The 15,349-nt window shown below is 37.3% G+C and overlaps 1 protein-coding gene across 1 annotated transcript; it reads left to right on the forward strand.

Moving 5' to 3' along the window:
* The first annotated feature begins 314 nt into the window (after window positions 1–314).
* On the forward strand, window positions 315–14,073 carry pip4k2ca (phosphatidylinositol-5-phosphate 4-kinase, type II, gamma a). The gene is made up of 10 exons (XM_008414630.3): window positions 315–790; window positions 4,021–4,118; window positions 4,204–4,300; window positions 4,394–4,543; window positions 8,343–8,489; window positions 8,726–8,764; window positions 8,841–8,954; window positions 9,962–10,226; window positions 11,419–11,522; window positions 11,965–14,073. The coding sequence occupies exons 1-10, from the start codon at window positions 629–631 to the stop codon at window positions 12,043–12,045; spliced, it is 1,257 nt and encodes a 418-aa protein (XP_008412852.1). The 5' UTR covers window positions 315–628; the 3' UTR covers window positions 12,046–14,073.
* The last annotated feature ends 1,276 nt before the right edge of the window (window positions 14,074–15,349 follow it).

A 15,349-nucleotide genomic window follows, 5' to 3' on the forward strand; every position in this document is an offset into this window, starting at 1 on the left:
CTTTATAAGTCAAAGTTATGACTTTAAGATTTAAAATTGTGTTTAAAGTTGAAATTATGACTTTGAAAGTGGAAATTATGATGTTGAAACATGGAATTAAATCTTAAAACCATGATAAGATCTCAAAATTCTGGTTTTGTGTGGTCATGACTTCAAGTGGCAGTAATGGACTTCCATAAATTTCCGTGAAATAACCAAAAAAAACAAACACACAAAATAACATGTAAGTCCCCGCCCACATTTGGGTCACCTGACTCCAAAAGTTCGATTTTGATTGGTTCCTGACAACTGTCAATCATGTACTCACCACTTGGTCAACTGAAAATAACGCGGTTGAGCTCGAGGTGGCAGTGGTGGACTGAACTGTCAGTGAGGTTAAGAAAACACTTCTGTTGTGGTTATGGAAGACTGAGTACTGATTCATGTCGATAGTTTAAACGTTAAACTGAACCCTGGAAGAAGCAGTGTCGGTTAGAGCGGTCAGAGCTTAGGCGCTTGAACTTTGGTTGTCAAAGTCAGCGGCGCGTGAAGGAGCCGTTAAACCATCATCAGGAAGAAGAAGAAGCGTCACCGCCCGCTCGGAGCTCGCTCTCTCTCGGCAGGGGACGACAGAACACGGTGCGCGGCCATGGCTGCCCTCGGCAACTCGGGGACTGTTACGTCCAGTCCGATGGTGGTCCTGGCGCCCAAGACGAAGACGAAGAAGAAGCACTTTGTTCAGCAGAAGGTGAAAGTGTTTCGAGCCAGCGAGCCCGTAGTGAGCGTGTTCATCTGGGGCGTGAATCACTCGGTGAGTCGGTGGAAGCTAACGTTTCACTACATGCTAATCACCTCAGTTGGAATGTGCTAACTCGGTGTAGCTTCGGTGTTAGCATCAGAGACAACCTCACTCTTTTGTAACGTTTTGGAGAGATGACAGCAGAATCTGTGACATGACAGATTGGAAACTTGGTCATCTTTAAAAGAATTAATAACCAACATGTCTTTATGGCACAAAGGGGGTGATCTGTGGGTTGTTATTTTAGTTTACACAGGCGCTTATGGGACTTAGAATGTGTTTATTTTGAACTTAGCATTAAGTTGAGTTTAAATACCATAAATTCCTTCTTTTATTTGTGTTAAAATATGTATTTTAGGAGTAGGCTTAATAATTTCACATTTATCATCAGATTTCTCGCTTGGCAGTTTGAAAAATATGTCAACATGTTAACTATTTATTTACAATTTATATTATTACAAAACTATGAATTGTAAATGTATATAACTAACTTGTCTGTGACGCAATAAATAGTCCAACTCCTAAAAAATATTTAATTTCACAGCTTTTTAAGGGTCACTTCTCCTACGGAGCCCTCCAGGGGACATGGGGATTTTTTTTTCTTTTGCGTCCTCTCGCAAAACTTTTGCGCTCCCTCGCAATAATCTACTGATCAGTTCATGCGGCATAATTGAATAGTGTAAGCCTTTTTTACGATGGTCGCCGTACTTTCTGCTTTAATACAAGCTTATAAGGTTTTTCCATGGACTATTGAGTTATTATCGCGGGGTAATAAGTCATCTGATTGTGTCTCTGTTGTGTTCATAGTCTGAATGGTTTAAAGAGCTGCTTTCAGTGTCGTTCCATCTTAGCCTTAACAGACATAAACATCCAGTAAATGAATCGATTTTCAATCAGTTTTTTGCACCAAAGAGTAAAAATGGCTTACAGTATTCAATTATGCCACATGAACTGATCAGTAGATTATTGGGAGCGAACGCAAAAGTATTGCGAGGTAACGCAAAAGAAAAAAAATCCCCATGTCCCCTGGAGGGCTCCATTCTGCTCCTGATCTCAACACTTCCTCTACTAAAACAAAGTTGTTTATTCATGGGGTTGATCATTGTGTTTTTTTTAACTTTATGGACAGAGCTTTTATGTTTTTAGACTTTGAAGCTCTACTGTAGGGCTGTACTGTGCTGGAAAAACCTGATACTGCAGTGTTATTGTTAATATCATATAAAATGTAACTAAAAACACATTTTTCCCACTTTTCTATTGTAACAATACTTGGTGAAAGGAATTCTTTTTAAGTTGCATGGAAAAACGATTGCTACTACCGAAGCACTTTTTTTGTTTTGTTTCTTTCTGGTAAAATGTATTGTTGCCAGTACGACAGCAACATTGCACTAGGTTGGAGCACAGCTCCAACGTCAAAGGTCGACCTGCATGTGTCAGATGTTTCCCTGGATCAGCAAACTTAAATTAAAACATGCTAAAACATTTTCCAGAAATGAAATGAACAATTTTGAGGAGGTAATGCCACCATTTGAATCAGCTGTGTAGGAACAGGGACACATGTAAAGCATGTAGGACACTGGCCCCTAAGGACTGGAGTTGGACACTCCTGCTCTTGTCTTATCCTCTTCAGCTCAATCATGCTAAACTCTGGGATAAATTCTCAGAGTTTAGCTAATTCTAACTGTTTTTATGGGATTTTTGGAGCCTAAGATGCTGCCATTTGCTGCAGTTCTCACTGATTATCCTCCTCACAAAGTGGTTGGGATATCAATAAGGATTCTTATTAAACTTATAGGACAATATATCCATAAAATAAGTACTTATGGGAGGCTGTATTTTTAGTAGCAGTGATGCTAAAGCTCACAGAGAGTGGTAGGGGGTTTATGATTATAGAAACAAAAGAAAACTGAAATTGGCATCAAAATTGCTTTTGTAATAACATGTTTGGATAATTTTGTGCAGCTCTAGTCCTTGTCTAGCTTAGTCACTACAAGGTTAAATTGAAGGGATTGTTCACCATTTATTTTCATTAAACTTGGATTTTGTTTTAGAAAATGTAATACAAGATGCAGAAGGATATTTTTTACACATTTTCACAGGGTTGCCGGTAAATATTACTATTACTGTAGCATATGTTTGTGATTTTTTTTTTCAATGTAATTTCATAAATATCTCTAACATTTTAACACTTGAGGAGAGAAATGACAACTTTTGAAAAATGCGAATTTATAAAAACATTAAAAATGTAAGTAAAAAACAAAAGTGGCAGATGTTAAAGTCTAATTATGGGTTTAGGAAATGTTCATGTTGCACCCAGGTGTTACCATTTAGTCCTGACCTACTTCCATTTGTGATCATCCAGTTCTCTTGGGAGTAAAACATTTTAATCAGATTTAAACAAAGCAGGTTTTTAAAAAGATGCTCATATCTGAATTATTTAGTTTATCACAGAAATTTATCTTCCACCTGTTTTCTGCTGTGGTTCCAGTATAAAAATGTTAACTTGAATAGCTTGTTCAAGCTATTTAACAATATTGCAATATTTAACAGCAGTGTGCTTGTGGCAACCTTTTAATTATTGGGAATTAACCTAAAAGACAAAATGGTTTTAAAAAAACTGTAGTTTAATATTTCAGGGAGAAATGGAAACACATGATTTGTTTATAAAAGGAAATGTTATTAAGGAAACTTTTTAAATGAATATCTACTATAGAAAATTTGTGAACAAGCATTTTATTTCCATTTTAAAACAGAAAAACATTTACAAAAATAAGATTGATTCATTTTCTTCAGTTGGATGTTTGTTGAAAATGGTGTAAATAAAAAAATCACTTAGTTACCATCATAATAATAAGAAATAATACTGCTGATACTTGTAATTTTTTTGTGGAAATTCAGTACTGGATTTTAAAAAAGAAGCTGCTAAAATCTGCATTAAAATGTCTATCTATACTTCAGATGATTTGTTGGTTCTGCACCTTTTTAGCCAAATATCAAGAGCCACTGTGAAAGGTCCAAAGAACCGGAGAGCAAGCCTGAGCTAGAAAATATTAGAATAACCTAATTTTCCAACTCCGGTCCTTAAGGGTCGGTTTCCAGCAGGGTTTACATTTGTCCTCGTTCCAACACAGCGTTTTAAATGGCTAAATTACCTCTTCAATATATATTTGACTAGTAAAACGCTGTCATTCAACATCCCACCCCAAACCTTTAATTTGTATACATGTCTGTTCTTTGTGTAGATCAATGATCTCAGCCAGGTTCCTGTTCCCGTCATGCTCCTGCCTGATGACTTCAAAGCCAACACTAAGGTCAAAGTCAACAACCACCTCTTCAACAAGTGAGACACTCACTCTTAAACTTTTTGTAAGGACCATCAGGTCGGATTAAGGTTATAATATTTCCACCTCCTCTCCTTTCATCAGAGAAAACCTTCCCGGACATTTTAAGTTCAAAGAATACTGTCCTCAGGTCTTCCGAAATCTAAGGGAACGTTTTGGTATCGAGGATCTGGACTATCAGGTGAGAATGTTTTCATTTTTTAAATTATTTCCCATACGATACATGAAATGTCCTCGTTTTCTGACTTTGTGCCGTTTGTCTTTTTCTCCTCAGGTGTCTTTAACCCGCAGCCCCCCGGTGAGAAGTGCAGACGATCAGGGAGAGAGTCTCCTCCTCAACTCCTACGACCGAACTCTTGTCATCAAGCAGATCTCCAGCGAAGACGTTGCAGACATGCACAACATTCTGTCAGAGTATCACCAGGTAACTGAAGCACTTAAATACCTCCTATCTTCTGTCAGGTGCATTTTAATTTTTTATTTTATTTTTTATTTCGCTCACTCAATAATAAATATCAATAGTTAATGCAACAACTAAAAGAAACCATGAATGGAAAGGAGCAGAAGGAAGTATATACTTGCAATATACAAAGAATATTAAGTTTTCAGCTCAGAAAACTATTCCAGATAAATACAAATGAACAAAAAAAAATATTAAAATGCAGAAAGAGGTTTAAATTGTTCCATAAACTGACACCTCTAATTGAAATTAAAATGCATATTTTCATTATTGCTGTTCTGAATAAATTTTTTTATTTCATTTTCTTCTAAGGTATATATTAATTTCTTATTCCGGTTTCCTCCCACAGTCCAAAAACATGACTGTTAGGTTAATTGGCCTTTCCAAATTGCCCCTAGGTGTGTGTGTGTGTGTGTGTGTGTGTGTGTGTGTGTGTGTGTGTGTGTGTGTGTGTGTGTGTGTGTGTGTGTGTGTGTGTGTGTGTGTGTGTGTGTGTGTGTGTGTGTGTGTGTGTGTGTGTACATGGTTGTGTGTCCTGTGTGTCTCTGTGTTGCCCTGCGACAGACTGGCGACCTGTCCAGGGTGACCCCGCCTCTCGCCCGGAACGTTAGCTGGAGATGGGCACCAGCAACCCTCCTGACCCCACTGGGGGACAAAGGTGAAAGAAAATGGATGGATGGATCTTTTTACATTAATTTGCATACACTGAAGAAATGGAATGATTTATCAAAGAAACAAAACAATATGCTTAGCTTGGTTGCGGCTAGGCTAGGTCATCCGTTAAGCAGCCGCTACATTCAAGACGCCATACTCAATGTGAATAGCTGGTTGTTATGGCGATTAATAACCAGGAGTGATTAGTTTATCTGTAGAGAGATTATCAGTTGATGTCACGCCACGTTAGTACCTACTGTACTGATGATCACTATTTAAACTGTTTACAATTTGACTAATAAAATTATTTACAGCTCGTACAGTCAGCAAGATGGATGCGGGTAACCATGGCAACCAGTAACGGTTTCAGTTCAAACACCAGATGTACCTCAATATGCACAGTGGAGACCATTTTAGCACTGAAGCAGAAGGTATCGTCTTCAGTCTGGAGGTTCAGCCAATCAGCGGCAGGGGAAATTTATTCCTCTTCTGGATTGGCTCCTTTGAAGACATCAGCCAATGATGGCATGTCAAGTTGCATCACGTTTTGTATTTCAGCTTTTCTGCATTTTCATTTGAGTATTTTATAAAAGCACTGCAGAAAAAACATCTGGATATATAATCCACTTAAAAATGCTGACTAAGATTGATCAAGCCAATGTGATCAATCAGTTAATTTAATAACAATTAAAAAATTCTCAGGCAGCAAGTTTGCATATTTTTTTTATTTTTTTTTTTAAGTAAAGTTAGCTAATTGGGTGATACAGTGTGTTAGCTGAGCTCTGACCTAGAGGGAATGTTTCCCAGCCCCGATGCTTTAAACCCCATTAAAACATCTGACGAGTTGTAGAAACATCTCATGACATTGAAATTAGTGAAACTACATAGTTTGGCAATCTGACCTCTTTTGCTGTTAACCTTTGACCTCAGCAGTTACATAGAGAACCCAAGGCATCTTTCTTTTCCTTTATAAAAAATAACTTGCATAGGTTCTCCTTGTTTTTACAAGCAATTCTAGGCAGATCATAAAAACCACGCAGGTTGATTGCAGTGACTCTGAACGCTTCACACTGTCCCAGGACTGCAGACGCCACATCTGTCATCCGTCGCCTCCCCCTGGGAGTGTGCATGCATGCATGCTGCAGGAGGTTTTTCCAGTGAGAATCAGTGAGGCCTGCTGAGCAGATGTGGGACCAGCTGTGGTTCAACCTACAAATCAGATTTAGAATTGGTTGTTAAAAATGTCTGCTGAGGGTAAACGTGCAAAATCCGCCTCCTCTCCTTAATTAGGAGTCTTTGTTTATGTGTTTGAACATGAGTAAGCAGTCAGGAATGCTGTTTTTATTGCTCTGAGTGATTGCAGAAGTTGGTAATCTAGTAAATGTGTGCTGATGTGTCTTTTAAAGGAAAGCAAAAAGTAATTTAATAGAAAATCCTTCAAAGGCTGAGAGATCAGAGCGTAGCTGCAGCCATGCATATATTTGGCTCAGAATTTCCTTTTCTTATCTGTGTGCCTTTTATTGTCTCTTTGTTTGTTTTCTTTCTTTTTTGTAGAAAGAGTTTAATTATTGTCAACTGGCTTCTTATGTTTTTTCTTTATTTCTTGTCCATTTCTTTTATTTGTTTGTTTTCTTTTTTTTTCTGGTGAAATAACTTTACAGACTAACATAAATTAACAGCTAAAATAAAGTTTGTCATTTTATCTCGTTCATTTTTATAATTTTTTTTATTTAGTTAAATTTTTTTTTTTCTTGAATTGTGCAATAATTTTACTTGGCTTAATTTTTGAATTTATAAACCATTCCACAAAATCGTCACACATGGTTTTTTTTAGAGTGCAGTGTTGTGAATTCATTGTTGCTTTAAATTTCATTTTCCTCCTTTTTTCTTGATTTTTTTTTTCTCGCCCTTCCTATACATTTGTTGCATGTCTGCTCAACCTAAATAGAATAATTTATAGATGCTGCTGCATATTATTGCTGTGAAAATGTAGATGTCTAGATGTTAGATATTGTGTCAGGCTTTTAAAGTTGGATTTGAATCTCCTGCAGGCTGAACGTTGTGGTTTTGTGTCACCAGACCAGCAACAAATACCCTTGTGTGCGATTGTTGGTATTTTGAAAATATTCAAATGCTCATCTATTTTTAAGTCGGAGGGAAATGAGCAAGGTTTCCCTCTTTGCTCTGTGTTTGTTGCAGATTTTTGAGACCTGCAGATCTTTTAAGTCAGGTTATAAAGTGGAAACAGTTGAATCTGGTTTTTGGGCCTTTGTTTCTTTTGGAGAATGAGGATGTTGGCATTCACAACAAACTTCCTTGGGGAAACGGAAACGATGTGAAGATCTCATTGTTGTGTGTGGAACTACTGAACTTCCCTCGTACATCATCCAAACTACTGTTTTGGACAGTCCATAATAAAACGTTATGGACTGTTTTATTGTTTTCATTTTGTTGTACCCTCTGATTTGTATGAATCTATTGCTACAGCGCTGGTGCGATCACACCAGCCCTGTTAACTCGACTTTAATGAAACTGCAGTTGTTTGCCTAGAAAGTCCGGTTTGTTTTGAGGAGGTGTGAACGGGCAATCGAACCAAAAAACGCAACTCTGGTTCCCTAGAAACCTCTGTCTGGGTTCGGCTGAAGTGAACTCTGATGCGGTTTGAATGTACATGTGAACGCCAAGCAGACCGGAGACCGCTGCAAAAGCAGGAAGTAGACTGAAGCACAGGGCATTCTGGGTAAATACAACCAAAACAAACACAGGAATAGCGCTAATGGGAGAAATGACTCAGTTTTTACTAAAGACGAAAGAGAAATTTTTCAACTGCTGAAATCTGACACCACTCCATTTTTGGAGAAGTAAGTTGCCCTCGGTGTCATCTTCAAATGTTTTTGTGTTGTTTCCTTTGGTGGTTCTTGGTGCAGCGCCCCCACAGGCGAGGACGGGAACAGGTTCTCCAAAGGGTCTGGTTTGTTTGACAGAGCAGCGTGAAAGCCTCCATTTTTAAATCCTTTTTCTTCTGTGTGTGTAATGAGAGCTGAATCAGGAAAAGTGACATAAATCTACATGCACACTGGTTTGAAATGCCTGCTTTTTCTGCCTTTAGCACATCGTGAAGTGCCACGGCAGCACGCTGCTGCCCCAGTTCCTGGGAATGTACCGAGTAAGCGTCGACAGCGAGGAGGCGTACCTCATCGTCATGAGGAACATGTTCAGCCACAGACTCGTGGTGCACAGGAAGTACGACCTGAAGGTAAAAAGGAACTGCTGGGCGTTGGCTCAAACCGTACCGGTTCTTAAAGTAAAGAGGAAGTCGGAAAAAAACACAAAGTTTTCTGTTGATTTAACAAAAGGTTTAAACAAGTAATAAGACATTCAGCTGTCTCAAATACTCTGCCTAAAGGTCTTGCATGTCATTGACTAAAGAACTTAAAAAATAAATGGCTAAAATGTCATAACAGAAATAGTCAAACTGTCTGTTGTTTACAGGGCTCTCTGGTTGATCGTGAAGCAAGTGACAAAGAAAGGGTAAGCGTATCTTTTTAGCATCAATTCATGCTACAGTTATGTATAAAATGTCTGAACTGTGTTGTTTGATGCTAAGGAAAAAGAGCTTCCAACCTTTAAGGACATGGACTTCAGGAACAACATGCAGAAGGTGTACGTTACAGACGAGGAGAAGGAGAAGTTCATGGAGAAACTCAACAGAGATGTAGAGGTGAGCATTTAAAAGACGATAATTATCTCCAGCAGAAGGAAGGAGGAAAACTGAAGCTGCACTGCCGCTTTACAGGATCAGGATGTCAGATATGAAACTATATTTACTAAATAGAGAAATTTAGATCTTTATAAACTTCTGAATCAGTCAAATTTTATTTACAGAGAAATTTAATTGTGCAGAAAATGTCACAGAAAACAGCATTACTGAGTAAAACAATCAGCAAAACATGACTGATAACAACATGGTATATATTGAGGAACTAGAATAAAAAGATTACAGAAATCATAATCCTATCATACCAGAAATGCTCTTAATGATATGACAACTAAAAAAAAACATAAAACTGTCATTTGATATTTGGAATAATACAGAAGATTTGATTTGAAAAGTTTATAATCTTAATTTTAAGAGGTGTGTCTGAGTGACATGGTTCTGTATTTGTGATGAAATAATGTTTTACACAATAGGAGAATCCAACTGCTTTTCCACTGTCTGACCTACAGACGGCAGCACTGAGACAGTTATAGGCAAAATAATGAGGAACAAAACAAATTCACACAAAAATCTCTTAATTAAATGAAAACATGCAACCCTAAATTTAGATAGTTTATTTAATTTGATTTAAGGACTTAGCGAACAAAATAAAATGCCATAGACAAACCACTGATGACCTTAATGTTCTATAGATGAGATTATTAAAATAATGTATAAAAGTAAGAACAGATTTATGAATTTCAATTGAGATTTGCAGTCGGTTCATAAATATTACGATTTTAATGTGGATGTTGATATATGTCTGTGGTTTGTTGGTAAAATGTTACCGTTTCTGAAAACCGTTGGCTTCACTTTATTTGTAACTTATATTTAAGTTTAGAAATTACTTTAGCTTTCTGTCTCAGTGACTATCGATTAGTGATGCCCAATACCAAAACTGCCTTTACTTCCCTTCCTTCATGTTTTATTTTAAATCCTCTGAGCGAACCGTCTTATTTCCTCTCTTCCAGTTCCTGGTGAAGCTGAAGATCATGGACTACAGCCTGTTGCTCGGCATCCATGACATCGGCCGAGCCGAGCGGGAGGAGGAGGAGGGCGGGGAGGTGTCCAACGAGGAGGAAGCCGAGTCGGAGAACGGGCTGGCTCCGGGCCCCGCCGCAGGTTCTTACGGAACGTCTCCTGAAGGGATCGCTGGTTACATGTCGTCCTGCAAGCCTCTGGGGCCGGGCGAGTTCGACCCCTACGTGGATGTTTACGCCCTCCGGAGCTGCCCAGGTGAAAAAGTCAGCGTGTTAACTGCATGTTTAGATGGAATAAGCTTTAGTTGAGTCTTTAATGCAATAAACAAGGTCTGAAACGATTAATCAGATTCTTCGTGATTAATTGATATAATCGTTAGCTAATATTCTAATCGGCTGATCATTCAGTGAAGTATACAGTTTTAAGAAAAGCCATTACACTTAAAGAACAACTATTCAGCCAAAATATATTGAATTTAAAACAAAAAACTGTTTTTCAAAAATGTTCTGCCCTGAACTGTGTGGCATAGTTTTTGCTTCACCTGGTACAATTTCTGTTTAAAAAGAAAAAAAAATAAAAAGAAAAAAATTATTCAACACCTTTCGCTGTCCAAATATTAATCAGTTAATCCTGAAAAATAATCCACAGATTAGTGCTACACTGTACTGATGTTGATGAGTCTTTCACATGTTTGTTAAGTTATATTTTTAAACTGAAAATGCATCATTTGCTGTAAATTATCAGGAGTTCACTAAGGGAATCCTGTTATTTCATTTTAGGCAATGTTTTTCTTATTGAATTGTTTATTTGCATCTTCTGATATATTTATAATGTATAAAAAAGCATGAAGAACTTAAATAAAATATATACAAAACTGACCATTTAAAAAAAAAATCTGCTATAATAATCTATAGATTAATTGATTAGCTGTGGCTCTGCAATAAACTCTCAATTTTTGGCTCCTTGAGGTTAGGAAACCTCAAGGATTCCTAACGCTCCTTGAGGTTCAGCATCTACATTTCTAATATCTGAATCCTGTAGGTCTGTACTTAATGATTATCTTAATAATTGACTATTCTAATGATTAATCAGATAAAAATTGGACACATTCTGCAGATTTTCTTTTAACCACCAAGACTGTTTTAAACTATGTAAGAAATACATTAAAAGATGCAAGCAAACTAGGTGAAGCTAAAACTTGATTCCACTTGAAGAGTTTTGGGTATAATGATATATATATATATATATATACATATATATATAATGACTTAATTATTGCTCTGAGTGTGTTCTTGTAGCAAATAGTCTTGTTTTGTTCCTACTCCAGTTAACGGTTAATCGATTCCTAAGTTAGTAGGCGATTATTTCAATAATTGATTAATCGTTTGAGCCCTTAAATCAGAAGTGAACCTCCATCCAGCTGACGCTTCCTGCGTTTTAACCTCAGGTGCCCCACAGAGGGAGGTCTACTTCATGGGCCTGATCGACGTTCTCACACAATACGACACCAAGAAGAAAGCCGCTCACGCCGCAAAAACGGTCAAACACGGGGTGAGTCAGTCGTTCTCTTCCACATCCTGTTCACGCGGGTCCCTGAAATCCCTGAAAATGCTTAAATCCCTAATATATAATTGATTAACGTACAAAATACAACACAATCTTTTTTTTCAAGGTTATTAAAATTTGGGTATTTTTAAATTAAATTAGTGTTTTGTTCTATAAGGTGTGTAGGAGATGCTTTTCAAAACATAAGATTTAGTTTTGACATTTTTCCTGCTAGAGAATGTAGAATAGCATGAAATGACATTATTAATAACAATAATAAATCATAATGCATTATTGTCTTCTTGGTTCATTTGGATTATGTTTATCTCCTAAGTGTGGTCCTGGAAATTTACCCTGAAAATGCCTGAAAAGTGCTTGAATTTTTGCGTACGGAACCGTTCGCGTTGCTCTTTTCGCTCTGGTTCTGACCCGTTTATGTCCGCCGCAGGCCGGGGCTGAAATCTCCACGGTCCATCCTGAGCAGTACGCCAAACGCTTTCGGGACTTCATCTCGAAGATTTTCGCGTAAGCCTCCGCCTGCGGACGCTGCCAGAAGTCATTCCAGCCTTCAACTGTAGATCAACACTAGTATGCACACATGGATCAATATTTAAATTAGGTGACAAGACAAAACTTGTAGCATTATGATGCATATATTTATTTTGAAGATATATATATATATATATTTCTTTAGGTATTGAACACTGTTGGGAACAGTAGTGTATGTGGGAAATGGGAGCACTTTTGATCATGAACTGATGGGGGTTTGAATAGTTGTTTTTGTTTGTTTTTTTCATTTTGGTTTTCAAACATTAAACTAAATAAATAAAGTTACAACAAATAGTCGATGCACAATAAATATTTAGATTAACTTTTTCCAAAAGGAACTGCTCTGGTTTGGAGAGTCTGGTTGGATGTTCTCTTTTCCTTCGTTTCCACTGAGCGGTACGGTGATAATATCCAAAATATCAATATTATTGATAATAATAATAATACCTAACCTTTTGGATTAGGGAAACCTTGCACTCAACGTTTGGATTGCAACAATGTTATTCCAGGAGTTCCAGGACGTTTGGCTTTACAGCTGTATTTTCTGTACAATGGCTGCTGGAAAAGACAAGTGTTTTGTTGTTTGCTTATCATCCAGAAGCCACTTGTTGCATTCTTGTTGGTTGTGCAGGAGGCTCCACTTCTGCTTTTCAAAGATGTACGGTTGTATAACTGCATCCGTTTGCTGCCATTTTCAGCTCATCCTGACTAAAATTGTGTTATCTAAAATGACTTTGTGCAAAACAAATGCAATGTAACATGTTCTGTGATCCATCATAACCTGTTCAACGAAGCTTAATACAACCGTGGAATGATTTGATTCAATTCGCTTTTACACCGAAAGCAGACGAACCGCTCAGTCGAAACGAAGCGCTGCGTTGTGCGAAGTATGATCAATCGCTCGTGGTTGAATCTTGAAGGATTTCTGACAGCTGAGCCAAACATGAAGCTGAAAAACAGAAGCACAAGAGTGTCTTTGTTCCCAGTAACGTCTCAAACCTCCAGTCTCGCCATATTTTAACTGAAAACAGACGCCAAAACAAAAATAACCAGCAAGAGTGACAGATACTCAGAACTGGTTAATTATGGACAGAGCTGAGCTGTTAGCTGCGTCCAGTCTTTATGCTAAGCTAAACATTTACCATTAGTTTGTGGAAACACAAGCCACTGCCCAGAATTATTCCCCAAACCTTTAAATGAATACTAGATTTGTCATTTAGAATAAAGCAGCTTTTGGTAAACATTCATCCATAGAAGCAGGTATTTGTAGTTCTTAGTGCCAAAAGCTTTATCACAGCAGATATTTACATTTTGCCAATTAATCTGACCTTTTTTTGTTTTGTTTAAGGGGGGGGGGGGTTAAAAGATCAAAAGCTAATTCAGCTGCATTTTTTATCAAAATTTGTAGCATGTTGCCGGAGATTGATGGAAACTAAGCAATCATATCTAAGCCTGTGAACATGTCTTCCAGCTGTTTAAGCCTCCGAACTAATGAGGAGCTCCTTCGTGAGGAGACTGGTCCAGATTCTGGGCCGCCGGGTCTCCATCCTGGTTCTGATTGAATAGTGTGGTGGTTTGTGCGTTTAAGTGGCAAATGTGTGTTTTATTATTCTGATTTAAGGTTAAAATTAGGCGTTACTCTCTAGAGTCACTACATTTTATCAGCTTGGCCTTAACACAGTGAGGTTTTGAGCTTTCCTGACAGCAGGTGAGGCAGAATGAATGCAGATGCTTCGTCTGTACGATGCCTCGTCTAAACGTTAGCTGCACATGATGTATTTTTTGCAAATTAGCTTTTGGACCAAATTATATTTTACAAATATTTTTCCGGAATCCGTTGGAACGCATTTTCCTGGGAAATGTGTGAGAGCGCTTGATGACTGGTGAAAATGAGTTCTGGATCTGCCGGTGGTCTTTAGAGTCCGGATCGACTTCGTGTGACACTTTCGTCTTAGAAATACCTCAAGTTTTTAAATGTCCAGAGGAAGAACGCTGTTGTTGTTGTTGTTGTAAAACATTTCCTCTGACATCATTCCTCTTATCAAATGATCATTTGTTCATCATGATTTTGACTTCTTCCTTTTGTGTCTGGATAACGTGTTTTTCATGTACTTTGTAAGCTAAAGTAAAAATGTGCAAGTGTCAGCTTTTACATGTAACAAAACTATTTTTAGGGGGCAACGTATTAAACTTGTAAACTTTATTTTTGCTTTTATTTGACACTAAAAACTCAGTTTTGTGTGACGCATATGGAGTGATTTTATTTTATTTTTTTCTTTGAATTTAAGAATTTAAGAAGAAATAAACATTTTGTTCTGATGTTAATATGCTTGAATGAACAGTTGGTATCTAAACTTCCAGCAGACCCAAATTTATGCAACGAAGCAGCTAATTTCAGCTGAAATTAGTTTGTTTTTCTGCATGTTTCAGATGTTACAATAGGATATTTACAGTCTGTAACCACTAGATGGCGGAGTAACCTGTACACAGAACCCTTACGATCCCGATTTTCCCTCTCAAGTGACGGAAAACTGAAAACACTCAGGTGGAAAATGTAATTGGTAAGCAATGTTTAGTATTTTGCATCTTAATGGAGCTGTAAAAAAAAAAAGTAGAAGGTAAGTATTGGATCCTCCTTTTGCGTATTTTTTTGCCAAACAGAAGAGGTAAACAGCCCGTCATGAACTTTAGCTTTAAAAATGAAGGTCTGATGTTTCTGTAATCTTATACGAAGACATTCATTTATGGAAATATGGTGAGCTGCCTTAACAGTTTGCTAATTATTAATCTGCATTACTTGGTTTTCTGTTACATAAAACTATGCCTAAAACAGTTTGATTAATCAATTACGGAAATAATCGTCAACTTATTTAACAATCGACAGGTTGTACGGACCAAAACACGCAGTTTGCTGTTTTAGAATATACAACATAATCAGAGAAGTAATTAAGCCAAACCCGTTCAAGAAACGTTTACATTTTGCATTTATGATGAAAAATCTTTTTGTCTGCAAATATGTTCTACCCAAAATTAATCGTTTAGCATAATATTAACTTTCCAGGTTCAAATTCTCTAAAAACAAATAAAAAATCCTATTGGTCCTCCTTTGGTATACAATTAAATGAAAAAAGTAAATCACCGTGTCGCCCCAACAGGTTGAGCTGTTCAAATGTTGACGCATCTTTTGCTCCGAATGATCAAACTTAAATACTACACTGCTCAAAAAAATAAAGGGAACACTTAAACAACACAATATAACTCCAAGTAAATCAAACTTATGTGAA

This window comes from Poecilia reticulata, chromosome 7 (genome assembly GCF_904066995.2).
Source record: "Poecilia reticulata chromosome 7, P_reticulata-male-v2, whole genome shotgun sequence".
In the NCBI taxonomy this organism is placed as follows: domain Eukaryota; kingdom Metazoa; phylum Chordata; class Actinopteri; order Cyprinodontiformes; family Poeciliidae; genus Poecilia; species Poecilia reticulata.